The 27,540-nt window shown below is 36.4% G+C and overlaps 2 protein-coding genes across 3 annotated transcripts; one reads left to right on the top strand and one right to left on the bottom strand.

The window, feature by feature from the left end:
- Positions 1-5,984: 5,984 nt before the first annotated feature.
- Positions 5,985-10,082, top strand: LOC104220298 (selT-like protein). Its single transcript, XM_009771140.2, has 4 exons — positions 5,985-6,226; positions 6,326-6,399; positions 7,662-7,980; positions 9,646-10,082. The coding sequence occupies exons 1-4, from the start codon at positions 6,056-6,058 to the stop codon at positions 9,763-9,765; spliced, it is 684 nt and encodes a 227-aa protein (XP_009769442.1). The 5' UTR covers positions 5,985-6,055; the 3' UTR covers positions 9,766-10,082.
- Positions 10,083-10,623: 541 nt separating this feature from the next.
- On the bottom strand, positions 10,624-26,408 carry LOC104220306 (uncharacterized). 2 transcript variants are annotated; one of them, XM_009771149.2, is made up of 24 exons: positions 26,213-26,408; positions 24,300-24,424; positions 22,761-22,845; positions 21,981-22,034; positions 20,094-20,185; positions 19,899-20,002; positions 18,911-18,986; positions 17,653-18,109; positions 16,457-16,795; positions 16,154-16,357; positions 15,955-16,053; positions 15,804-15,873; positions 14,454-14,581; positions 14,063-14,351; positions 13,760-13,980; positions 13,549-13,673; positions 12,793-12,910; positions 12,620-12,675; positions 12,431-12,521; positions 12,163-12,358; positions 11,971-12,042; positions 11,801-11,898; positions 11,649-11,711; positions 10,624-11,142 (listed from the first exon to the last, which is right to left on the bottom strand). In XM_009771149.2, exons 1-24 carry the CDS (start codon positions 26,270-26,272, stop codon positions 11,029-11,031), a joined length of 3,336 nt encoding a protein of 1,111 aa, XP_009769451.1. In that variant the 5' UTR covers positions 26,273-26,408; the 3' UTR covers positions 10,624-11,028. The 2 variants fall into 2 exon arrangements, with proteins under 2 accessions (XP_009769451.1, XP_009769458.1); XM_009771156.2 differs by lacking the exons at positions 24,300-24,424; positions 26,213-26,408 and adding an exon at positions 22,295-22,357.
- Positions 26,409-27,540: the final 1,132 nt, after the last annotated feature.

Here is a 27,540-nt window from a genome sequence, read left to right as displayed (position 1 = left end):
CTGTTTTATGACCCACCAGGACTTTGATGTCGCCAAGCTCCTCCATGATGAGATGTTCATTCGCTCCCTAGAAGTACTCAAAGGATTTTACTTCCCGTCTCTCGTTACCAAGCTGTGTCGTGCTGCACGAGTCCCTGAAAATCCCAGAGTTGATGGGAAATTGCCATTGAAAGCCCCATTTCGGGCTAGCAAAATCACAGTTGAGAGAGAGCCGGTAGTGATGGTTGAGGATGATGATGAAGCTGATGAGGATGCTGAAGTTGCTGCTGCCCCACCACAGACGAGAGCTGATGAGGCAGGCCCATTATAGGCCCGCCGAAGTACCCGTATGACAACCCTGGAGCAAGAAATGGCTGGTCTCCGCACTTCTGTCACTGACCTGGGCACCAGAGTTGATAATTTGTCTACTCAATAGGTCAAGTTGGAGAAAAATTTCATGGGATGGCTCCGGGCACTAGGACGAGCGTGTCACCTCGATCTTAGCACCGTCTCTGATCAGGATTGAGCATCAGAGAAGTCCCCTTACCTTACTATGCTTTATATTTGTTGACATGGGGACATGCCAAAGTCTTAAGTGTGGGGTGAGGGATGGTTGTTGTTGTAAAAAGTGTATAACTTTGTATGATGTTGTTTTGTTTGTTTGTTTGGTATTGTTGGTTTATATTGGTAAATTTCGACTTGGCTCGAAGACGGACACCTCTCGACAAGTCTCTTGAGGGATATAAGTCGAACAACAAAAAAACAAAAAAAAAAGAATATGGGGACTCTTCCTGATGACGGATCTTTTAGACAGTTCTTGAGGGAAGTAAGTCTAGAGAAATTACCAAAAAGATTTTTTTTTTGTTTTAGGTAGTGTAGTAACTCCCCCTTGGTTTTTCTTTGGACCACGATTCTTTTCCAAGGGTTTAGCTTGAACCGGGTGTAGGTAGTTTGTGTTTATTTTGTTTTTAGTTTTTAGTTAGTATTGATGGTCTACGAGCTGAAATAGAAAGAGAAACCCTTGGTGTTGATACACCTAAACACAGTAGACACTAGAGTGTAACGCTTAGTCTCAGTGGTTGATTCTTGCTAAAGTGCCTTAAATTGCATGTTTGTAACTGACTTGAATACTCAAACGAGAGTGTCTTGATGAGCCAATCTAGAATGAGTCGTGTGCCATGTGTGTGTGAGTTGTACTGTATTTTATACTTTACATTTGATGCCTAGAACTTGCCCCATATGTTTGCAAAGCAAAATAGTAGCTTTATTCAGTCTTAAAAGTGATATAGGCATTTCTTTGTTAAGCCAACTATATAAAGTAGACCCACCTAAATGTGATACATCATAGTCAACCTCGTTGAGCCTATAAGTCTGTTTCTTTGGCAACCACATTGTGAACCTTACCCAATTGTTTGAATGACCCATCTGTTTGAACCCATTTACCTCCCATGAGCACTTGAATGATATTGAAATATGCAAAAGTTAAAGTGTGGTGTGGTGGTTTGGTTTTTGAGTGGAACCGATGAAATAGAGGAAATGTGCATTTTTTGGAAAAGTAAAAGAATAAGCACCTCTTAAAAAAACAAGAAAAAAAGAGAGAATGAGTAAATGTAGTAGTTGATAAGTGGTGACTTGATACAATTGCACCTAATGGAGTGGGATGTTATAGATAAAATGCAGTGGAAGGTCTGGTTGACATAAGTATGGTTTTGAAGGTTAATGTGATTGTATTAAAAGTGCTTAGGGAGGTTAGTCACTATATCCAAATATATCTTACCCGTCCCTTAGCCTACATTACAACTAAGTGAAGTCCTAATTGATCTTAGACTGAATGGGCTCGATTAGTAGAGTAGTACACTACAGGCAAGCCTATGGTGCATCTTTATGGCATGTGAATGTTCTTTTTGAGAGTGAGCGAATTTTGTCTATCTGAGATCCTAAATGTTCTTAATATTATTATTTGTGGAACTACTCTCTTGTGTGACGTGAGGGCATGTGATTCACGAAGGAAAGGTAAGTCTTGACTTCTGTATAGAGTAGTTTGAGTGAGTACGAATAGTGCACGGCCGTGAGAGTCGACTTGTGAGGAAAAGATTGTTCACTACTAGGCGCAACTTTGGTGAGTTGTTCTTGGTGTAAGACGTTAAGGGAAAAGCTTAGGGAAGGAGCCTTTATAGAGTGTGGTGGATTGCTCGAGGACTAGCAATGATTTAAGTATTGGGTGTTGATAATAGGCTATATAGACGATATTTACACTCTAAATGTACCATGCTTTATTGTTGTTTTAAAGGCTAAATGATAACAAGGTACTCTAATTGGTGTTCTTTTGCTTTGTAGGGACTAATCCAAGTTAGAAAGAGCCTATGGAGTGTTTGGAGTCAATAATGTGGATAAAAGGCCAATCAAAAAGCACCCAAATGAAATTAAGCAAGGACGAGGCAAAAGAGGACTAGGCTGGAGGCCACCTCGACCGCGGCTGGACCACGGTAGGCCAAGAAAGTGAGGCAGAATGTTTGTGTTTCACCACGGTCGTGCCGCATTCTGCCACGGTCGCGGTCGACTGTGCAACTGCCCAGAAATTGTGGGACTAAAGTATAAATCGGGGAAAACTTATCCTAACCCCTTATAAACTCAACAAACTCGCCCAAGCAAAGGTTAAGCTTGTTTTTAGACTAATTTGGAGGCGAGAACAAGTGTGAGAAGAGCAATCAACCATTAGAGTTTTTTAATCTTCTCTTTGTTATTTCAATTGCACATTATGCATACTTTTGTAGTTTTAGCTTGCTTTGCTATGAGTAGCTAATTCCTTAGTCTAGGGTTTTGATGGAACCTATTGAACGATGAACTTCTTGTTATAATAATATAGTTTGCCCGGTTTAATCTCTATTTGTTCAACTACGTTCTTGTTGTAGTTAATTGATAGGATCCTCAATTAGTTGTGCCTATTTAGTATGTATTACTCGGGAGAGAGTGCATATTTAGGTAATTGTTGAACATCACCACTCCCAATGTATATGAGGGATCAATAATAGAGGGTTTAAAGGCGGGATTAGGGATAACGAAGCCTTGGGTGTGATCTAAAGTGAGCTGTAATTAAGGCCAGCTAGCGTAGCTCGGGAGAGTGCGTTTAGTAAATTGTTGTAATTACTCGGGAGAGATTTACGGTAATAAGAGTGCTCATGATCGATAGAGATGATTATGCAAATCTATATGAAACAAAACCGGAAGGGATTCCATCAATAGGGAAAATCACAACCTTAGATCCTTCTTTTAATTGTTTACAACTTAATCATAGTTAGTCTTTAGTTACTTAATTGCAGTCAGTTATAGCTAGTAGAAATATCCTTAATTGTTATTCAAAACGTTTGGGAAATTGATTACGGAGAATTTAGTGAGTCTAACAAGAGTAATTGATAGGTTAATTCCTTGTGGGTTGACTCTGGGCTAAATACTCAGATTATATTTGCAACGTCTGCGTTGTCCTTTTTATAAGGCATAGTTGGGCGTGATCAATTAATTATCTCAAACGACCCCTGAAAAGAATTTTTTGAAACTCAAGATCATATCATGTTTGACTGCAGTTATTCAAAGAGACTATGGCAGAGTATGTTAAACTGACTGAAATGCAATAGAATTGTCATGAATTGGAAATAGGAATGAAAATGGGTACAAGGAAGAGCTAGAAGTAGAAGACTTCAAAGTGTGTTACTTAAAGCCTGCTTTGCAACTGCTGTTTATGACATTTGGATTGAAAGAAACAAAAGGTTGTACCACAAAAGAACTAAAGGAATGAAGAATATGTTACATGAATTGAAGACAACTTGTATGCATTAGAGTTGGACAAAATAAGAAATTATTTGAGTTTGTGGACTCTTTGTGAGAATTGACATTAAAGCAAAATGATTAGTTGCCTTGGTTTGTACAATTACACTTGGTAATTAATAAAAAGTTGTTCAATTGCCAAAAAAATACCCCTAAAGGAGGAGAAAAAGTGAGCAAGACCTCACGGTTGTGGGTTTGAGTCACCAAAGGAGCAATAGCTCTAACAAAGGGGAATCAAAGGAGAGAGAAAAAAAATTCAAAAAAAAAAATGAGCAACACCTAGTGTTTAGGTAATTCCTTAGACTTGTAGTCTGGTATGATAAGTGATAACCTTGGCATTTCCAGGAGGTGTTTGGACATGCAACGTTTTAATTATTTTTGGATCAAAGTTATAGAGATCGTTTGAATTGGCTTATTTTAAGTGTTTTTAAGCTAAAATAATTTTTATGTCATTTTGTAGTTTTTGGATAAAGTAAAAAAAATATTTTTAAGCGCTTGATTTTAAGCTAAAATGACAAAACAAGCCAAAAACTTACGAAGTCACTTGAAAAAAGCTCATCCAAAAGAGCCCAGTAGTATATATTACTTACTTTAATTTAACACTTAAATATTATTATTAATTTTAAATACTTAAAATATAGTCAAAACACCATTCTCAGTTCAAACTAAGGGTGTCTAATGGATGGGTCGGGTCGGGCTAGGTAGGCAAAATTAGGAACCGGACGGGTTGGGAACCAGGCCGGTTAGGGGTTAGTGCTTATCGGGTTTAACGGGTTCGGGTTCATCCGGGTAAAAATTAAACCGTACGGGTTACGGATATAATGGGCCGAGTCGGGCCGGGTTAGTATAATTTTTTTTATATATATTTTGTATAACTATTGTAAGTTATATTAATATAAAGTAAAAATATAAAGAATACAATGAAGATGAGAAAAAATTGCACTTATAAATTGCAAGTGCTACATTTATTTCAAAATTACAAAATTGAAGTTTGCATTTAACAAGTAAATTAACGAAAAAAGAGTAAAACTAAATTTTCATGCATAACAATACTTCAAATTAATCTAACAAACTAAAACATTAAGCATAAATACGTCTAATAATTTTAAAACAACACAAATTGTCTCAAATCAACTTAAATACGAATTTCTGGAGGACGCTCAAGACAACTCTTCATATGCCTCCTTAAATTGCCTGTGCCACACTTTGGACGAAGATTTAAGACTCGACCACAGTTCTTGCACTTTACTTTCTGAACTTCTTCATTTTCTTCTATCACCTCAAAGTGTTCCCAAACATATGAGCGCACTCAGAAGTACGGGGCATGATTTAACTTGAATTGAGATTTAAGAATTTGAGTTTGAGAAATGAGAGATGAGTGAAGAAATGAAGAAGAAGGGCAGTGTGTTTTATAGTTTTTCAAAGGGCTAAATTAGTAATTACAAAAGTGTTAAATTTAAAAAAAATTGGCCCAAAAAAGGACTAAATGTGCAAAACAACCATTGGGCCAACGGTTAGAAAGCAAAAACATTTAAAAATAAAAATAAAAAAAATTAAGTAGCCGTTATACTGGTTTCGGCCGGGCTAGTTAACCGGTAGCCCCAACGTAAACGGACCAACTTCCCTTACCCCTTTAACTCAGCCCACCCGACCCCCTTGTACCGGTCCGTGCCGGTTCCGGTTTTAACCGGTCTGGGCCGGTCCGGTTATGGTTAAACCCGGCCCGTTAGACACCCATAGTTCAAACACCGTCCAGATGCAATGTCACCAATTTTTACAACGACCCAAACACAAAATAAGTATTAATCCAAGATCTAGTGCCCGTTTGGACATAAAATTTGATGGAAGATTTTTCCAAAAAATATTTTTACTTTTTTTTCGAAATCAGCATTTGTTCATAAAATTTTCAATTTTCGCTTGAAGATACATTTTGGAAATTTTCGAAAATTTAAAATACTGCAAAAAGTTGTTTTTCAAAATTTTCACTTAAATCACTCACAAAACTTCAAAATCAATCCAAACTAAAATTTATGTCCAAACGCAACTTTAAATTTCAAATACCATAACACTTAAAAAAAAATTCACCACTTTTTCGAAATTTACAATTCTTATGTCCAAACGCCTACCTAATTTCTCACCCAAGTAGGTTTTACATTTTTTTAAAAACATTTTTCTTTTCCTTGACAAAACCTTGTTACAATTCTTACAATTTCCTTCTTCCTCTCCCTCTCTTTCTCTCACCCCCACACAAACAATGGATCGAACTCAGCTTCTTCTAGTGGGATTACCCCTTTTCCTATTCATCTCCGATCTCTTCAGTCTTTTTACTCCGCCCCCTCAAAAACCCACTTCCGATCACCACCACCATCAACCGCCGTCAGTTATCCAACAACAACAACCTCAGACTCTTGATTTCCCTACTCAGGTACCTCAAAAATGTTCTCTTTTCTTTCTCTTTCTTTTTAACGAAATTGGTATCTTTAGTTTTAATTTTGAATTCTTTGTTTCGTGTTTGACTTTGCAGAAAACTGGTGGTATTGGTGCAGTTGGTATTGGTAACACCGTCAGCATTGATTTCTGTTCTTCATGTTCTTTCAGGTTTTGTTTCTAATGCTGTTTTTATAACATCATATGGGGTTGCTTGATTTATCGAAATTTTTGGACAAAGTATATTAGTTTAGTATATTCTTGGCAATGTTTGGAATTCTTTCTTCCAATTTCAGAAAATGCTCTCCAATAAATTAGCAATTGAAATGGCATGTTAGCTTATGTGATGGACAAGTTGTTTAAAGTGGGGAAGTCAAGATAATAGGTTATCAGTCAGTTAATAAACTAGGCTTCAGTCCAAACTAGCTGGGGTCGGCTGTGAATAGTTGCGGAGCTAAAGGGAGCCAAGGTGAATCCCCTTCCTCGAAAATCGCAACGAATAAATAGTTAAAAAAACAAAAAAAATTGGTCATATATGAACTGTAAATCCTCTTGACACTGGAGTAAAGGGGTTTCAAAAATTGCCTTAGCTCACAAGTTCAAATCTTAGGTGTGACACTTCAATGCTCATTTTTATGAATCCCCTTGTACCAATTTCGGGCTCCTACCACTTACGGTATAAATCCTCTATATCCTCAAGAAAAAAGATGATAGTGTCAAGAATATTGAGTTATTGAGGAGCATAATCTCTTGGCTTTCTGACATGATTTGAACTCGTTTGATTGAGTGCTTATTTCATTCTAAGTTAAGTGGTGTAATAGTCTTAATTGCAGGACGGAAAAGTGTTTCCAAAACTAAAGGAGAATTTTGGGAACTTCTACTGTGTTGGCCTCTTAGAAGGCCATAACCTTGTTGTTTGATTTGTAGAGAAGACGTTGTACAACTTCCTTGTTCAGTCTGTTGAATGCCATTAAGACACACAAGCCTTTCCCATATCTGCCAAAATACAGAATCCATAGAAGCAGGGTGAGATGTAGAGTTCAGGTTATGCGTTTATCCGAACCCGGTAGCTTTGGTACGGACCCTTTATGTATTTTAAAAAATTCATTAAATAAGTACAAATAATTGATTCCAGACCCAGTAAATCAAATGAGTTATAGAATCCCGAACTCAAAACCATAGAGGATCCACCTCTGCATAGAAGCGCATGCTTGGTAAGTTGGTGCATAAACATTTTAAGTCACTGATACGGTTCTTTGCGTGCTAAGAGAAGATAATGACAGCCGCATTATATGGAAAAGAAATTTTTGTGTACATTTCATTACTTCATTTGATTGGTCATCTAGTTCTAGGTGTGGCTTATGGTATGTTTGCCAAACTACTGTTTGCCTCATACCATATCAAACTGCTTAAAGTGTAATTTTTCTTGGCAGAGGGTCAGCCGTGACAATGAAAAACATGTTGGAAAATCAGTTTCCTGGTATCCATGTTGTCCTTGCTAACTATCCTCCTCCACTTCCAAAACGTTTGTTGAGCAAAGTAGTTCCCGTTTTCCAATTTGGCGTTATTGGCCTTGTAATGGGTGGCGAACAAATATTTCCTAGGTTGGGATTTGCCGTACCACCTCCATGGTTCTATCACTTGCGTGCTAACAGATTCGGAACTATGGCAACCACTTGGCTCCTGGGAAATTTCTTTCAGTCCATGCTGCAAAGCTCTGGTGCTTTTGAAGTGTATTGTAATGGTGAACTGGTACGTACTTTTTCTATCTGTTAATGTTTTTTTAACTTTTTCCTTGAGTTTAAAAAGTTTGGGAGATGATTACCATTTTGTGCCTAAAACCATCTGATTTAGGAGAAAAGAAAATTCTGGAAAATCATCTTTACTTGAGACTGGATAGATGTCCATCTAAAAGGGCTACTTGATGATTTTAGATATTTATGTTGCACTATCTGCCATTCTCTATTCAGATAGGATATATTAATTTTTACTATGTTCACTTCTTTGCCTTTTCGGAACTGAAATGGAACTTTACTTTTAATCATCTGATATGGGACCATGAATATAAAACACTGACCTTTAACTCTAAGCACACCTCTCATTCTCTTTCTCTTTCACCTGCTCACAGAGGGAAAAAATTGCTTAATATAAATTGTGGTTCATTTTCAGAAAATGTCCAATTGGCATGTTACACTCACTTTTCAATGATGTAAATTTGGCGAGGATCATCTTTGAGCGTTGCCTTTATATGAAAGATTTCAAGTGTATCTTAACTTTTGAAGTATCAAAGGTTCACAGAAATCTCTGTAGCCCCTATAGCATGTGATATGTTGTTTTATATTGACTGCCTAGAATATTTCAAACTTATAAGGCTTGAGAATGTGAGTCAAGATCGGGTCCATTTACATTTCTTGTCTTTTGCATGACCTGAGGTATGGAGTCAGCTGTGTGTCCAGTTAACAGCATAAATTGCAGTCTGTTAGTAGGATGTCGGGCAATTTGAGAAAATGACTTGATTACATTTTAAAATCTCAAAAGCACAACTACATTGATTTAGAGGCAATGCCATGCATGACTGCTCCACCTATTATAAGATAAAAAAGCATTTGGCTGCCTCTGCCAACCTGTTAGCTTTGTACTGAAGTGGTCCATTAGGTGGGGTAATTATTACCTCCTCCGTCCCATTTCATATGGAGGTGTTTAACTAGGCACAGAGTTTAAGAAAGAAAGAAAGACTTTTGAAATTTGTTGTCCAAAATAAGTCGTTAGAAACCATCTCATTAAGGGTATGATGGGAAGTACACAATTAAACTGTTTTTAAATATAGAAAGGTGTCATTCGTTTTGGGACGGTCTAAAAAGGAATGCCCACATAAGTGGGACAAAAGAGAGTATCTTTTTTTGTTGTTGAGAGTTATACAATAGACGGACACATCATCGTCGAGGGACAAATAGATTTTTCGAACACCTATACCTGGGCTTTTGTAGATTATTTCTTTAATTTCACAATTATCGGCAATTCTTAGAGAAGTGTGAATTTTCAAGAACGAGAATTATATGATATGTTGCGTATCTCATATGATAATCACCCACTCTTGAAACTATCCTAATGCCTAAAAATTGGATTGTATGGCCCTTCTGTAAAAATTATATTGCGGCCCCATTTTTTATGAAATACAAGATGGTCTTCGAGTGATAAGAAAGTTATTTCCACTTGAGACAATTTCAGACGCAGCTGAAACTAACCTCTTGAGATATTTTATTTTTGTCAAGCGCAAGAGTAATTGCTTTTTTGTGTTCCTTCTCAGCAACATTACTGTGTACTGGATTTGTTTCTTCAATTCATAGCAAATTAGCAAGTAGCTTTCTGTAAATTCTTGTGTCACCTCTCACTGTTCAATTTTAATTTATTTGACAGATTTTCTCTAAACTGAAAGAGAATAGGTTTCCTGGCGAAATCGAGCTGAAAGATCTAGTTGGCAGAAGGATTGCTAACCCAAGGGTAGTGGATGGACTTGGTGCATCTTCCTGGTCGTAGAACTGGAGATTTCACTGGTTCCACATTACCTTAGAGATCCTAACCTTGTGGTCTTCCATTGTAATAGACATACATACAATGAAAAGATCCAACAGCATCTTCTTTAGAAATTGTTGATTCGCGGTTAGATAGCAAAACTTTTTGCAAAGAAACTTTCAACTCTAGGGACTGGTTCTGGTATTGATAAAAATGACAATCTCTTGAAGGGTTTTCCTCCCACAAATCTTTGTGACAAACTTCTATATTGTATAAACACTTTCTCCTGAAAATCCAACAGTATTTAGTAGAACTTGAATGGATAATATGCTTTATTGTCATTAGACATTTGTAGATTAGAGATGCAACCTTTCATTTTACCTTTCATCTCATCTTTGCGATGTATATGGAGACATGATCAAGCGTGATATTGCTACTTAACGGTAAATCTGTGCAATGTACATGCCTGTGCCAGGAGGAATGAACTTTTTTTCTTAACCGTCTGCGACCAAGCCCACGAATAAGAGCCCGTTTGGATTGACTTATTATAAGTGCTTTAAGCCAAAATTGCTTTTAAGCCATTTTGTAGTGTTTGGATAAAGTAAAAAAGTATTTTTAAACACTTATTTTTAAGCTAAAATGACAAAAATAAGCCAAAAGCTAGAATTCCTAACAGGCTCTAAGAACCAAATAACAAACTGAAAAGCACTTCTGCCATATATGAATGTCTGCTCTCAGTTGTAGTGACGGTTGATCTGAAACTAGACTGGGTAACTTCAAAGGTGGTTTCGATGTTAGATTCTAAAGAACCAACAGTTCTATTAGTGATCCATATAAAACGAGCTGTCTAAGGTCGAGGTTTGAAGATGCTTCAATCCAATATAAATAGTAAAGCATATACGTGCTTTTATTGTTGGAAGGAAAACATGTTTCATCGATTTTCAATTACACAGAAACTCAAAGATCTAATACATGTTGCACTTTATAATTCTAGGCCGTCATTGGATTTTCTGTATACACACTTCACAAACAATATCAATGACATCCGTTACATGCATAATTTTCCTTTGCAGGCAGACAAACAGACTGGAAATTAAGAAAAAATGCTAGGTTATTCCTTCAAGAATAACAAATAACCTAAGCTACTCTCTCATTTAGTTGCTTTAACCCAAAAGTTTTCAAAGGCAGGCCGATCTATACAGGTTATATGCACTGATATTTTCTTAGGTGTAAAATGATGAATCTTCTGTTGCCAAGGATGATTAATAGCAAGGAAAAGGCCTATCTTCATATTTGCCACCATTTGCGATTGCGATTTTCCATTACCTTGACAAGCTCATTTGCCAATGATGCAAAGTCTTCCGCCTCACTGCGTAGTTCGTCAGTTCTTTGGCTAATTCTCTGCAAAACCATATAAAGTTATATCATCATAAACCAGAATAAGCAAGGTTTGCACAAGAAGACTGTTTATACAGTGTGCAGAACCAGACAACGGCCAGGGACCAAGTTGCAGCACAAACACAAGAATGAGCATATTATCTTCCAGAAAATATGCAACTTACAGGTTCTATCCCCCCCTTTCTTTAATCTTTAAACCATGAGCGGTCTTAGCTTGATATACTCACACAACTAATTTTGGTTACAAGCAAGAATTTATTTCATGTATTATCATGCTCAATGAAGGGGAACCTTGGAGCAACAGTAAAATTGTCTCCGTGTGACCTATAGGTCACGGGTTCGAGCCGTGGAATCAACCATTGATGCTTGCATCAGGGTAGGCTGCCTACATAACACCTCTTTGGGTGCGGCCCTTCCCCGGACCCTGCATGAATGCGGGATACTTTGTGCACCGGTATCATCATGCTCAATATTTCGTGTTACACGTGTATCTTCACCATTTTAAGTACCTCAAGTTTTTCTTGCCGTTCTAGAAGCTTGTTTCTAGCTTCTCCAGCCGCTGATGATGCATCCTGGAAGATATAATGATTGAATGACAATGAGAACATTTATTAGACACAGTGGGGAATGAAAAGGTTCTAACACCGACAAATATTACTACCCCAGCTTTTCTATATTTTGCTATGATTTCTTCACGTGTCCTAAGTCTGGGCTTGGCATCGTCACCCTCAGAATCAAGCAACTTCCCTCTTTCAGTTCCTGCAATGTACAAGGAAAATATTTGTTATTATGAATTCTGAAAGTGCAGATGACTTATTTGATGCAAGTTACCTCTTTTACTATTTTGTGTGCTATGAGATGAAGTAGGAGCCACAGGGACAGGGTCATCAATTTCAATATCATCTGCGTCAGAAGTAAATCTTCAGTTAGGGGCACGTCAACTACAGAAATGCTGTATAGACCAATATATAGGGACAGAAAAGTGTGTCACTCTTGAAGAAGCAAAGAATGTAGGGATATTACCTATATCGAGCTCCACTGCTCCTTGAACTTCCTTACTGATAGTTGGGGACGGTTCTGGGTTGAGTGGGTTCTTCATAAAGATACCTTCCAGATGACTAAAGTTTGACTTAGACCTCTCGATGAGATCCATATTATGGTTCGTTTTTCCCACTTTAAATCCTTTAACGAGAGTACCAATAATGTTTGGCCCACTACCCTGCAGCAACATTGATAAGAATTCAGCCACTGCAAAATATAGACCACAAGGAAACATCTTTATCAACCAGACCTGTTTCTTCTTCTGAGTGGAGAATTTGATGGCAGCATCTGCTGCAGCTGCGAGCACTTCATCATGGAGAAACGGCAAAGATTCTGGAATTCTGGAAAACGCATTGCTGAATCAGTAATTTTGAACAATCTATGCAGCTCATGAGTAAGCTATTCACTTGATGGAAAGTAGCACTGGTTGATCATATACCTGAAATCATTTTCACTAGCTAATAGGGACACGAAAGCCAGTTCAGAACCATTTGCCTGATATTTGTTATGACAAAGATATTAAGAGGCCATGCAAGAATAGGATGAAATTTTAATAAGTATAGAATAATGCTGAACAATAGGATGATAGCATGCACTGCAACTTTTTTTTACCAAGGTAACATGGCCATTCTCCATGGAACTCATCGCCCTGTCCATATTTAGCTTGAAATTCCACCTTAAAACTGACATTAAGGAGGTCTGCTCCACCAACTCTAGATCAGGCAAAGATCTGGAGATATATACATGTTAGCAATGTTCTAACACACAGTTCTTTTGTAATATATATTATCTAGGACATGCAGCAAAGAAGCAATCCTTCATTATTGACAATAAGGAATTGTACAAGGCACATAAAACTTGCACATTCAAGGTGCATTTAGTATGATGTAAAACTTTTCTTAGATCATTTTCCGACATTTGGTTAATATAAAGGTAGGTGACATGTATCGAGCAATTCTTGTCTCCACCTCTAATGCTAGAAGATGGGGTATAGGGCATCAGAAAATATTTTGGAAATGGAGCAGTACTAAGAGCTTACAACAATGTTTATGTGCTGATTGAAGGAAGTGATGTATGGTACGAATTGTGATAATTGTACAGGAAAATGACTATACGAATTAAGATACTTTCAAAGAAAATATGAATAACATCCATAAATATCACGAGTAAATTTTCTCCATTTGATGTAAACTAGTTTAGGATCGAGGTGTAGTGGATTGACTGGTTGATGTGTTTATTTTCTTGGAGAGAAGATTTTTAACAATTTAAGGCAGCCAAATACTGGAGAATAATCTGATTATGCCTTACTAACATCCTTAAAGTTGGGAAATGGTACTTGCTGGAACATTTACGAAAGAAAAAGCTTACCTAATCTCGATATCTCCATTCTGAAAGAGTAATAGTAGCCCACAAACTTTCCCATCGTTCATAAAAGTAGTTGTCCAGCAACAAGGTTTGTCGAGCTTCACTTTGCAAGCAGAATTATTGTCCCCCTAGTTGGAATATCAAATGGAATTATATAAAACATTCAAGGACATAGAAATACAAGAAATCAGAAGCAATGAAAAAATATACTCACATGAACCACAGATCTTGTAGCATAAGTGCGTATTGCATCTTTACAGCAAAGTATAACAAAGGACTCCTCAAAGTGTTTCCTGGAGGGGTCATTTTGTAGAAAGGGAGTCGTATCACATTGATCACTAGTGGTCATGTCCTGTGAAGGCTCATTACTATCTGCATCACCCTTGCTGGACTGTGGCTTCTTACTTATTATACCAGAAAATGGGGTGTTGTTTTCTGAAATGCAATGAATCAACACAAAACTGAGTGCAACTTACACGTAAAAACAATTTGAATTTCTCTACAAATATGTACTTGCCTATGACATACATAGAAATTGCTGTTGACGCTTTCTTTAAATGCAGGGGCTCTGAACTGGACGTTTTACCACTACCACCATCAATTACATAGATATTTGCATCCTCAGTTAAAACGAACATGAGTTCCTCCATATGGTTTTCTGGAAGCTCTGATTGTTTTGGGCTTTTGCTATGACCATCACTATGCATAAATCTCTTTGCAATCACTGAGACCAGTGGAGAGCTACCAACAGATACGGAGTCTGTCAAGAACAAAACTGATAATGAAGTCATATCAAGCACTGCAACCTGAAATTGGAGGCCTTTGTGAATAAGTATCCACATCAATCAACAAGAGTGACATCATAAGATCATCACAAAACTTGAAGAGAAGGATATTGGGTTTCTGACCTTAACATTTTCATATCCAACTGCGAGTTTGGCTCCATGATTTATAAACTCGATCGCTCGGACGCGAACATCGAGAAGCTTTATAACAGCTCTGCAGCTAGGTCCTTGACCTTGTGCCAACTCATGAACTATGAAAAGGTATGTACCAGTGAATTCAAAGATAATAGTTGATTTTCAAAGAATTATGCAAAGTAAATCAGGAAAATATCAACATGGCAATGACATATTACTTTCTCTATCCGATTCTGTCAAACAATATTACAATTTGAAGAGTCAGACAGCTTTTTGACTGTAATGTTCTGAAATAACTTTTAAGTGCTTTCAATTTTTTTAAGTTTTAGGTTATAGTACTTTTTGTGCAGAGTAAATATGTAATAAATGTCTGAAATCAATGTGAAAACTAAATGGTTTGATCCTCATACTCGACATCCCATCACTCATTTTAGGGAGAAAAAGATACTGGTAAAAAAACGTGCTGTGCAGTAGATTCAATTAATTGGCCACAAAGTAGCTTTAGATGACCGTGGAGAGCTACCTGGAGCAATAGAGGTGGTTAGAGGTTTTGCGTTGTCATAATCAAATTCAACTAAGAAAAAAAACCATAATCAGGGACAATCTAATTTGTCATTTGTGTTACGCATGTTGTGTGTGTTTAAGAATGTGTTGCGCTGTCTCAACTTGCTTCATTGGTATTATAGGGGAGAAAGTCCATGAGACCCCCACAAGACCCGGTAGAATCAACATTGTTGACTAACAAATAATGAAACCTGTGCTACAATTATACAAATATGTATTCACTAAGGCTGGTACAAATATACAAGACGAGGCCGAAAACATTCATCCAGGAAAAACTACTTCAATGGAATCGACACGAATCTTGCAAGCTATTCAGCAAGAGATCTTTGATAAAAGTTAATGTAATCTTCACTATCTCATCCAGCTGCATTTGGAGGACCAATTTCAAAGCTAAGCTGTTAATCAAATGCTAGACTTAAATATTTGGCCAAAGTTCCAATCCCAAGTTCAGTCAAAAGTCTACAAGTTTCAGTTAGGAAATTAAGATTAAGTTCAAAATTCCACCCCAAAAATTGAATGCAACTACCTGATACTAAAGAATTTGACTGTTCGAACTTATAACATTGTCTATTTCTGACAGAGATCAAACTTTTTCCATCCATTTCACAGAAAACCTCCAAATATTGCTGTAGATATTAGCCATGAGATCTTGTTGAAATTCAGTTGTCCGGATAAGGAATTTTGTAACCCAATGTCAAGCATATTCTACTATTAAGGCAGGCCATTAGTCTATGACAACAAGTTCACTGTATACTGGAATAATAGTTACATTACCTTCACTTTTAGCATCAGTAATAAAATGGAAGTTCTCCATATCGCTATGTTTGAAATCATAAAGGCGTACCTGCATTTCATGTTAATTTGGATTAATATAGCGCGGATATACACTAACACCAAATTAGAAACAGAAGAAGGTGTTTCCCACCAGACCACACTCATCCCCAACTGCCAATCTTAATGTCTGGAAGCAGAAATCTATTTTTGAAACTGAAGCAGTTGATATAACAGTATTTACACCTTTAACCTGGAAATCACCAGAGTAAAGTTCAGAGCTCCGTATTCAAATGACTAATGAAAAAACTGCTCATTAGAAGTAACATGGAACTTGTAACTGCTGTTTCAACCTCATTATCCAAAACACAAAGGAGACGGAAAACCGCATGAGTGGCATCCCACATCCTTACAGATCCATCTTGATAACCTGCTATATAAACTCTTTGAATCCTGTTAGTCTCAGCTTGAGAAATATGATTATACACCCCTCCAGTCAAGGGCCATCCGTTAGCCCCAGATGATGTTGCTGCGCAAAACTTCTTGAATAAAGGTGTCTGGTTAAGATACAAATCCCATAAAAATCTAAATGAGAAATAAGTCCGGATTTTTAGAAAAATGAGAAGGGGGGAGACAATGATACAGGGAAGCAGCACCTCTTGAAGAGGCTCGGGTAAGTTTCCATCTGAATGCAACTGTGTAAGCTTTGTCACAGTCATGGAAGGATCAACTGTCGGTAATTCTACAGGAAAATCCTCAGCTGATAGAGATATTTTCTTCAACTCTTTGGATACCAAGTCAGACAAGCTTGAACAATCAAAAAGTTTTAGTTGTCCAGGACTCATCAACACAAATAAAGCAGCTTTTTCATCAGTTGCTGCTGTCCCGGTAGTTGGTAATAAGATCGTATCGGCAAATGAGCCACTAAGAGTGAGGTCAACACGACCAACACATTTCAAAGTCTCCATTCCAGATGACCAATCAAGGGTAAGAATCTGCAGCAGCAAAGCAGAAGAAATTAATGTTTTTATCATTACACATGATTATGTTTGAGAGTGTAGGTAGTATGATGGTATGTAATATCCCTAGAACACAATTGGCACCCAACAGAAGTTTAAGAGCTGTTGTTCAAATTCTTTCCCCTCTCTAGGGATGAAGGCCGAGAGCTGAATCTGTGAGGACTTTTACCACTAGTTCCTAATTTAGAAATGTATCCTCCCCTAAACACTTAAACCTTCAAATTGCAAACAGTCAGAAAATATAAACGAACTAGAATATAATGAAGATTGTAGGGAAATGATACTTTTCAAAGCAACCTTATGTACATATGTGCACTTCTACTACCATAGATTATTCATTATTCTGACTCACCTAAGGCAGTTTTCTGATAACCCAATTTAGCATTTAAAATTGATTGGAATTGATCGATAGATGGGTTAGAAATGTCAAATTAAAAGTTCTCTACACGTCAAGCACCAGTTTAAATGTTATATAGATTTTAAATCATAATCTGTTTTGACTCATTGAAAATGTTACAACAAGAACAGCTTGACTTATCTACTAAAACTCTAAAATGGTAGATTCCATTAGATATCAAATATACTTATTCAATCAAGATCATTTCATACTTCAAAAGCCAATATATATTACAATTTGGAAATACACACACTAAGATATAGCTTGACTTTTATTTGTCCTAAAGTGCAGTTCAGTTTGACCCAGAAATGCAACATTTTATAATCTTGAGGTACAGAGAATATTGAAACAATTAAGTCTACATGGCTAGCGAGCCTACGTATAGCATAATGATAAAACAATAATGAGTATTTCAGTGATGAAGTGTAAAACTTACCGTAATGACTTCATCGGATCCTATTTCATCACCGCCATAAATGAGAAGATGGCCATCGCTGCTATTCCGGGATTTACTGTTCGCCCACCAGTGTAAGACAATGACAGGAAGCCTTTTTTCAGCAGAAGACAACTGTAGCTTAACAACATTATCAAATGGTCCAGCTTCTTGACCTTTGCTTAAGGTTGATTTTGATGTTTTCCAAAACAGAATATCTCCATCTATGTACCCAACAGCAAGAACGGATCCATCAGTGGATGCCCAGCAAAGTGTGGTTATCTCTTTCTCCTCAAATTCATGCTTCAATAAATCATCAGGAGAGCTGGAATCTGCATTCTTTCTAAAGTTTACAGCACCATCCTTCAAATGGAGATCTTTATCACCTTTAACAATGATAACATGGGCTTCAACGACGTCCCATAGTATAATTAAACCACTCTCATATGCAATCAATAATCTGCAATAAATGTAATCAGCTCAGGAACTTATAAGCAAAAACATACTCAAGATTCTAACAGAACCCATTACAGTTACCAAGTCATAAAGACAAAGCGACACTACGTAGAGAAGGATGCATCACTCGTGCTTCATTTGATACAACTGACTGCCGTACAGCAACTGACAGATTTAGTGCCACCAATAAAGAGGAATAATAGTTTCTTACCAGTAAATTATACCTCCTCCACCATGCAATTTTGCCTAGTACTTACCCAGGCACTTCCTATCGATTAATAGAAATATACTACTTTCTTGGTTTTTGGTTCTTACTCAGAAGACCGCAACAAAGGAATTTTGGCCAGAGAAGACATCTACAATAAGACCAAATGGTAAATGAGTGGAGACATCACTTCATCTATACTTCTATAGCTTTCACTACATTGCCAAGCTTCTTATAACCAAAATATACTGGCATTCTGTAATCACTATTAGAAATTGCTCAACAACAACTCTTTTTTATCCCACGAGAACCACTTCTTTTATCCCAAAGAACCACCGAATGCCACCTCATAACTGGGTCATGTATCTTGGGAAAAAAATCTGTAAGCCAGGATAGATCTTTCTCCGTTTTTCTTGCTTCATTCACATTTAAGATTCTCCAACTTGTATGTCAAAGACCAGCAGCGATTAACATAACATATACCATGCAAGACAATTAATAAGGACAAAATAAACAAATGCAAAAGGATAGGGCTTAATTTGGTTAACACGAGGTTAGTGAGGAGTGAGGAAGAAACTATACACAATAATTGTGACTTGCCTATTTCCTGACGTAAAAGGTTGGGGGAGAATTCCAACAACTGGTTGATGATCTGAATTCGCAAAACCAGCTGCTTCTGCAAAATAATGCAAAAAGAGGTTTGTTGAATTATAAAAGCACATGAGAATTTGATAAATAAGATTCTTTAAGACAAAAGAACAAACGTGTTGTTAGGTACTCATGAGATTAAATCAAGCCAATCGGTATTCTCTAAACAAATTAAATATGCTTGGTGGAGATGCTTAGTCTGATAGAAAGATCTGAAATCCCAAAATAGAGCCAACTGTCTTCATGTGGCCATAATTTTCTAGAGAAGCTAGTTCAATCACATACATCCCACATATATTAAATAATGTAGGATCTGAAACCAAAGCTACTCGAGGTTGATTGTATTAGAAGAAATTAGATCCAGAACTAATGTACTTGAAATAAAGTTATGCCAGAATAAGGTAGAGGAGGTGAAAACCCTATAATAAAGGAGAAGATATAGTTGTGTTAATTACAGGTGCATATGGTACCAGCAAAAAGCTCATTGAATAGCCTCTATTACTAGAACAGATTATATTAAACGTAAGGATTGTGTTTCTTGGAGGCTGGCTACAAAATGGTTCAACCATTGTATAATGAACGTGAATCACTTCTGAATCAAGAGACATGCCTGTGTATTGTCATTGCACGAACTAGGCCTAATTATCTGCAATTTGCATCCCTGGACTTTGGAATACGGAAATGCATATCTTGGTACAGCCAACCTACAGGTTTTTTTAGTAGATATCCTGATTCCTGCCTTAAACATGAATGAGCTATTTGTGCTTGTAAATCCAAAGTTTTAACATCCACCAAGAAATAGCTCAAAGTTCAAAATACTCTACAATTAAAAATTATCTCAACTAAACAAGAGTCACTTTACAAGAATAAGAAACAGACATAATCATATAAAATAATGGATCAGATAAAAGATTTTTCACTAAGATCATGCAGTAAGCACCAGAAAGAGAACTCCACAAGATCTGATATGGCAGTTGCAGAAGCTCTCTGTTCTCAACACAGAACTTCAAAACTGAGATTGTTCCATATTCATCTCCAACATACCTGGAATGACAGGAAAACTTTATTATAAGCGTAAAATACTCTCAACTCTTTGCACTGTAAAAACTTTCTTGTATTCACATCGAATTCGTACATGAAGGAAGAGCCATTGATAACTGAGAAAGCAGTTATATTTGATTTCCATTGCAAATCACAAGCTACAGATCTGCTTTTGAGATTCCAAACCTGCAGAAAATCAAGAGAAAGAGAAATCTTACAGACCTACTAACCACAAACAGTTCCTAACTCATGTTTCACAGGGGCCCTCTGAGCACCAACGTCAGTGCAACCTTTAATGAAAGATTTTTCTTTTGACTTTTCTTCTGGGTTTCTTCTATCTTTAGGGGCGGGGTTTGCAAAGAGGTCTTCCTTGGCCATTCAAACTGTTCTTGCTTTCAAGAGGAATGCACCCTTGAAAGGAAACCATTCACCAGTCAAAGTATACTTGCTTTGAGGCAAAACATAAAAAAGCAGAAAATCATGGAAATGGTCTTTTTATAATTTTCGGTAGTGACGTAATTTAATTGGTGATTACTAGACATTTGACATTATACAACAAAACTTCATTAAACCGCCGGGCAATATTTCACATTCAACATAAATGTATAAGTGTCTCTGAGAAACACATGTTCAAGGAAATGAATGGAGCAGGTTTTGAGATTAAGCAAAGTGAGTCATAGTGATTAAACATGAGTTTGTTCAAACCTCTTGCATCATTGTGTTTTTACCATTGCAGCTGAGGGATCAATGTCCAAGGTACAATATAGCAGGTTTTCAAATGAAAAACGAGTCAATTCACCACACAATTGTAGAGATTCTGCCCTGGGTAATTGCAAGATCCATCAGTTGCTTCTTTGTTTTTTATTTTCTGGGGGATATGTTAGGTACAATTTCATTAATTATAGCACCAAGTGTGTGCTCAAATACAGTAAAACGGTGGATTTAGAATTTTTTTAGTATAGAAGAGCGTATGAAATCCAATATAGAACCTATGTTATATACATTTTTCACATTACACCAAAATGTCATTTCAAGAAAGTACAGTTGCTATACCTCCTAGCAATTATTCTCTTTACGGTATAACTAGAAGTAATGATCTCTCATAATTTGTAGATGCTATTTCTTGTTTACTATCACTAAGGATACCAACAAGTTCCAGTGAGACCTTAATTCTTTATGTACATTATATGCTTTTTCACATTCTCCTGGCAACCCTAGGAACACTTAACCAAGATATTATAATATATATGGTAGAGCTAGATCCACCAACCTAAAGCAAGACTTATATAATTCACTTGCTTAGGCAAGGTCATGGCGCGACCAAGCTCATGCAGGAATTCCTTGATTACAAATGCCAAAATTAACATATCTCAGCAGAGAAAGCAGAGTTGATAGGGCCATCAGGGACACCTGGAGGATGATACCAGCTTGTATTATATGGTGCCTATGGACTGAAAGAAACCTCAGATGTTTCGATGGAGTCTCAACTCCAATACACTTGCTAAAGGCCAGATGTTTGCTTAGTCTTTTTTGATGGGCCAAACAGTCCTATGTAAATAACTCTACTGTCTTTTTAGATTTTGTCTTCCTCACTCTAGACTTGCCTCTTTAGCTCCAGACCCTATCATAACATCTTGTAAAGGAGCTAGCATCTCTATTTTTGTAATCACTGCACCTGTTTGATGCCTTTCAGTGAAGCAACTTACTTTATTTAAAAAAAAAAAAAAAGAACCCGAGGAACAGACAAGAAATACAATACAAACTAAGGCGCCAAATTATGTTCAGTTTCCCTCATTTGATTGGCATTTGAGAATGCCGCACCAAGAAGGGCATTAACCCCCCCCCCCCCCCCCAAAAAAAAATAAAAAAATACAAGCTACAGTGCACAAATGGTCTTAAGTTTCCCAACTTTGATTAACATTTGAGAATGCTGCACTGAGAAGGGCATTAAAACCCAACTTATTGGAAAAAATATTAATACCTGAATATCATTTTCATTTGTGATGCTGACAAGAAAACCCTGGTTTTGAAGGAACTGCCACAGACAAAAACAGAAATAAAAGAGAACCGATCAAACATATACCTTGAGATTGTAAAAGAGAAGGATTAAAGGAATCATGAATATGATACAAGGGCAAGATATGAAGACACCATCAGTTTATTGGCGTTACAGGAAAATAGTGAGCCAGATTTTTTTAAAAAATAATAGCAAACTTTCGTATTATTCAGCAAAGAACCTTTTCTATGTCTGACCAATACTACCCAAAATAGGAAAAGAGAAAAGCCGGATGTTACCTTTGACAAACAAGCAAACACCTAGCCTCAAGGATGAAAAATGCCCCAGTGGGATTGAACTTCCTTTTCAAAAGGAAAAGAGAAAAGAAAAAAGTGAATACCCTTTCCTACCTTGTATCATATACCATAAATGTAGGCCCTTTTCAGTTAATTGTCCTCTTATTCTAGGTAAACCCAAGGAATGCAACACTAAAAACAAAAATGGTCATCATTGGACTTTGTCATCCAAAAGTATTGGAGTGACATTTTGATTAAAAACCCAGCTCTTTATTGACTTAGCTCATACACCTGACATTATCAATTCTAAAGACCATTATCTCTCGGAAACTCTTAAATATGTTGATAAGGAAACCAGGCTCCAAAGGTGTTACAAAATGCTCAAGAATAATATCAAATAATACAGACTTGGAACCTTTAGAACTGAGCTAAGAATCTCTATGAATGACTTCATGTGCAAAAACCAAACCTCTAAAAATTTATAGGGCAACTGCTTTGGAGAAATCAAGAGACCTTCAATATTGTCCCCACCAATCACTTTTACCCTACCATCCCTGCAAAAAAATTTGGATACTACGTTAACAAGATACAGCCATCAAGCCATCTATGTAAATAGTTTCTAATTGCAAGATAGTATGGACAGACTATAATATGCATTGAGCCTTCACCTAACTTTAAATCCATCTGAAATAGATTGTCGCTACCTCAAAATGGAAGTCCTTTTCGATCAAAAAATAAGAAAGCGCAAGAGAAAAGAAAAATGAAAATGTGTTGCTACTTCTATATTCATCTAATTAAGACTCAACTTCTCTATTGAGCTTAATATGCTACCAAATAAACTCCTCCCCCCCCCCCACCCACCAACCAGTACCTGACTGATTTGTATAACTAAACAGAGTTTCCATTTTTTCTTTACGTTCCGGAATAATGTGGTGAGGAACCACCTTCTTAATCAGCCTAAAATAATGGGGCACGATCCACCCTCTTATTCAGAACTATTGCTTCAAGAATCAATCAGACCTTTACTATTCCCATCCCAAAATTTTAGTCCAGTTTAGCTTCCCAAGAATAAAAACATATACCTTTGGTTAAGATGTTCAGATGTACTATGCCATAATGTTGAAATTAAAAATATCGCAATTTAATATTGTAGTACTTTTTATGTAAATTTAAATTTTGAGATGTATTATGCCATCTTTGATAGTAGAAATATCGCAATTTATAGTACTTTCATGTAGCTTTAAGTGCCTAAACTTTTAATGGTAAGTGAATTAATCTATGTCCAGAATCGGTCGAATTGGCCCTTAAAAAGCAAACATGGACTAAAAATTTGGGCAGAGGGAGTATTATTTAAAATTAACAGTGGAGGCACACAGAGGGAGTTTGTACAAAGCTAAACAGCCTAAAAAAACCATACACGGGGATCTCAGGGGCTGAAAGGTCAAGCAACACTACAGGGTACTGGTAAACGTATCATTTACTAAACCAGGGAGCGGGGGTGCCACATGACCATAACTGGCCTGCAGCCAAACAATAGTGGCTATACGCCTATTACATCCACCAGTTATCTCTTGGTGAAAATATGATTTTGACAAGCCTTAACCTTTTCTCTAGCCTCTTCAACCTTCACTGGAAATTTTCCCAACCAAATTCACTTCCAAAAGCTATCCACTGCCTAAAAGTATATACCTATCCAGAAGATGCATGCATATCTATTTGAATGATTCGAGCATTTTCTATAGCGAACCCAAAGTTTGTGCCATACTAGCTTATATACACTACGAGTATAATGGGGGAAGTTCAATGCAGAACTGAACTCTGGAAACTGAAATGATCAGGATTCAATGAGCCACTGCTTCCAAAGAAGCATATCAGGAGTAAGAATTTTGTTATGTTTGTGCACAAGGAAGTGTCTTATCAGCCAAAACAGAGTTAGTGCTTTACTTAACAGCTGAGCTAACAGGCTTCTGTCCATATTAAGTGCATAAAAATCAAAACTTTGACTCACAACGTTCCAATGGCCAATAGGCGCTGGATGGGATCTACTGCAAGAATTGATGCTGTTGACGGGATACCATAATGTACAGTAGCACGAACATTCAGGTCACTTGCTGTCAAACCACTGCCATTTCGCTGAACACAAGAAAAGTTGAAATAAAAGAATCACTCCACCAGCTACATTCAAGTCTTAAAAAGTCAAATGGAATGAATACCATAGCCAATTAAGCACCAATAGAGTAACAACGACCAAATAAATTAGCATCACATTTTCTAAAAACATTGCCCTATATATTGCTATTCAGTTAGTAATGCACTATATGTTGTTCCACATTTTTCTTCCATATTTCTTGGAGATTGTAATGAGCAGTGGCAGAACTAAGTGTGTTGAAGGGGGGTTTAATTGAATCCCCTACATCAAAAAATTACACTGTACTATTAGGGTACACGGAATTATTATATATATAAATTGTTGAATCCCGTATATAGTTTTTTTCTTTTTCTTTTTTGATAACTAAGACATCCCTGAGGGCCAGTGATGCATCGTTTGAAACTGGTGGATAATGGGTCCGCCCCTCTATCCTTCTCCACTTAAATACCAGGCTTTCGTTTGCGGCAAGATTCAAACCCGTGACATGTGTTAGGATTTGCCCTGAATTTCTAATTTATTGGGACTCTCTTTCTTGGAGGAATGAAAAAGACTCCTAAAAGGAATAAATCTCCTTAATATGTCTTATCCTTTTCTTGGAAGACAAGTTTTGCACATCTATAAATTAAGGATCTCTGCTTCTCACAAGAGCACAAAAAAATATCCACAATGTAGTTATTAAAGAGTTTTATCCAGGGGGAGATTTTTCTCTCGATAGTTTTTCTTCTTTTATATTAGTTTTATCATATGTAGATTAATGGACCACACCATTATAAATTATTATGCTTAGTTTAGTATATTTTTCTTTTGTCGTCTGATTTATCGTCCACCAAGCTTTGTATTGTTAGTTTCCGCATGCACTAAGTTATTTTGATCCCAACAACATGTGCCTAACTCACACATCACAAGTTGTGCTCTTACCACTAGAACAAAGCCCTAGGGGCAAGATTCGAGTCCCATGTATTTAAGTCATTCACTCACTGTTTGCAGCAGGATTCAAATCCCCTTGATAGTTAAGTCACTCGCTCGATGTGCAAGTTTACATTTTTTTAGTTCCCTTGTTAGGATTCCTGTCTCCGCCACAGGGAATGAGATTCGAAATCATACATAACAATCAACTTAGCGTCAATCCCAAACTAATTGGCCTGGCTATATAAATCATCTATATCAGTTCACTATCTTTACGTTGACTATCAACCTACTGCAACCATACTCTTTAATCCAGGCTTGAGACCAGCAATACCTTGCAAAGCTCAAATAGGCAGAGTTTATAAGTAACAGCTCCATAATTCCCGATATAAAACTTTTTAAAAAAAAATTCGGTGGTGTCTAGGCCAACTTGAGGTGCAGCTCGACTATTCCAACATTGCTACCTCCCATCCGCACAAGTATCAAGCAACTCTGTCCACCAAGGATTAGGCAGATGAGAAGAGTATCAAAAGCCTTCTTGTCGACTTATTTCACTATAATCCAGCTTTGATCGATCAAAATACTAGCAAATAGAATGGAAAATAAAAGGAGTTGTTTCAATTTCCGATATAGAACTCGAGCAAAGATTTTTATCCACTTATATTTCACTATGATCAGCTTCTCAATCAAATAATTGCAATTTCGCAGCTCAGTTACAACGAAGTGCTTCAATCTCGCATAAAAAATCCCTATATCATGATTACTGTTAAAATGAACATCATTATCACTAATTACAACGTCAAATCATTTCTAGAGAATCACAAAGCAGACAAAGTCAACTGAAGAAAGACCAAAAGAAACAGTACCTGATGATGTTGATTATGATGATATTGTGTGGCTTTCTGAAAAAGCTTCTTCGCGAACATGGCGAAATGAGAAGTGAAGATTTTTGGATCGGTTTCGAATTTTGAATTGGCTTAGGCGTTCGGCATTTATTTGGCTGAAATGGTATAAAATGCTTTGGAAACTATATGCTGATTGATGTATTAATTTATGTATTCCTCGAACTGTACGCTAAAATAAAAAAGGTTGGACTCAACATATCCTTGTTGCATATTTACAACCAAAAATAGGCTGTTCAAGAGAATCCCAAAATCAATTCCAACCACTTTAGAAGCTAAATTATTGATTGAAGAATTAACTCAAATAGTCGGTTAGTCGGTCAATATATAATATATATATAATTTATGTATTACATCGGTATAATTATGTATAATCAATATATAATTAATATATATGACTAGAAAAAGTAAACAATTAATATGATCGGCTATTTGGATAAAGATCTCACTTTATTTGATAAGCTGTGATATGAGATTTTTTTTAAGAAAAAGGAGTATTATCTACTTCTTACCTCCTACTATGATAGTGGTTTGACTGGGTACAATATGTTTTAAAAAATATTTTTTAAGTTTATGATTTAAAATAAGTCAATATATTTATATAATTATAAATTATTTTATTAAGAATAAAATAAAAAATTTAAACTTAAGTTATTTTTAAATATAAAAAAATATTACATTTTTAGAATAATTTAAAAAACATTGCATCACATAAATTGAGACAAATTGAGTTCAATCTTGCAGCACACTTTCTTACTCCTATTCATCTTGTAGTACACTTTCCTACTACTCAATTAAATCTTCCTTCAAAAGCATATTTTGAATTTTTGATAAAGGAGTTGGCTGGAATTTGAAAAATCAAGTAGCTAAAATAATTGGTTATACTTGAGTCGAAGTTATACACTTGAAACTGATAAAATTTGTTTATATTTCTATTTGATTTTTATTTACATATTTACTAAACTGATGGAGTGAATTTGATTTTTTTCCTTTTTAGTAAAATCATTACCATATTAACACTCCTGCCCGAAAGAAGAGGCAAATAAGAAAATCTATGCTTTTGTCCTGCTTTCCATAAAAATATTAATAAGATATGTGCTTGATATTATCACTAATAAATTATGGAAACATTGATGGAGCCAGAAACATCGAGTCGTATTTTTATTAAGGGAATTCTAAAAAATAGGTTAGATCAAGCTTCTATTTCAAGTTTAGAGAATTCAACCCTAAAATTTATCATGTATTTTATTATTTTTAGCTTATAATATTCATGTATAATAAGTGAATATTTT

This window comes from Nicotiana sylvestris, chromosome 7, assembly GCF_000393655.2.
Source record: "Nicotiana sylvestris chromosome 7, ASM39365v2, whole genome shotgun sequence".
Lineage (NCBI taxonomy): Eukaryota > Viridiplantae > Streptophyta > Magnoliopsida > Solanales > Solanaceae > Nicotiana > Nicotiana sylvestris.
The sequence above is the reverse complement of the archived record's forward strand: the minus strand, read 5'-3'. Positions and strand labels throughout refer to the sequence as shown.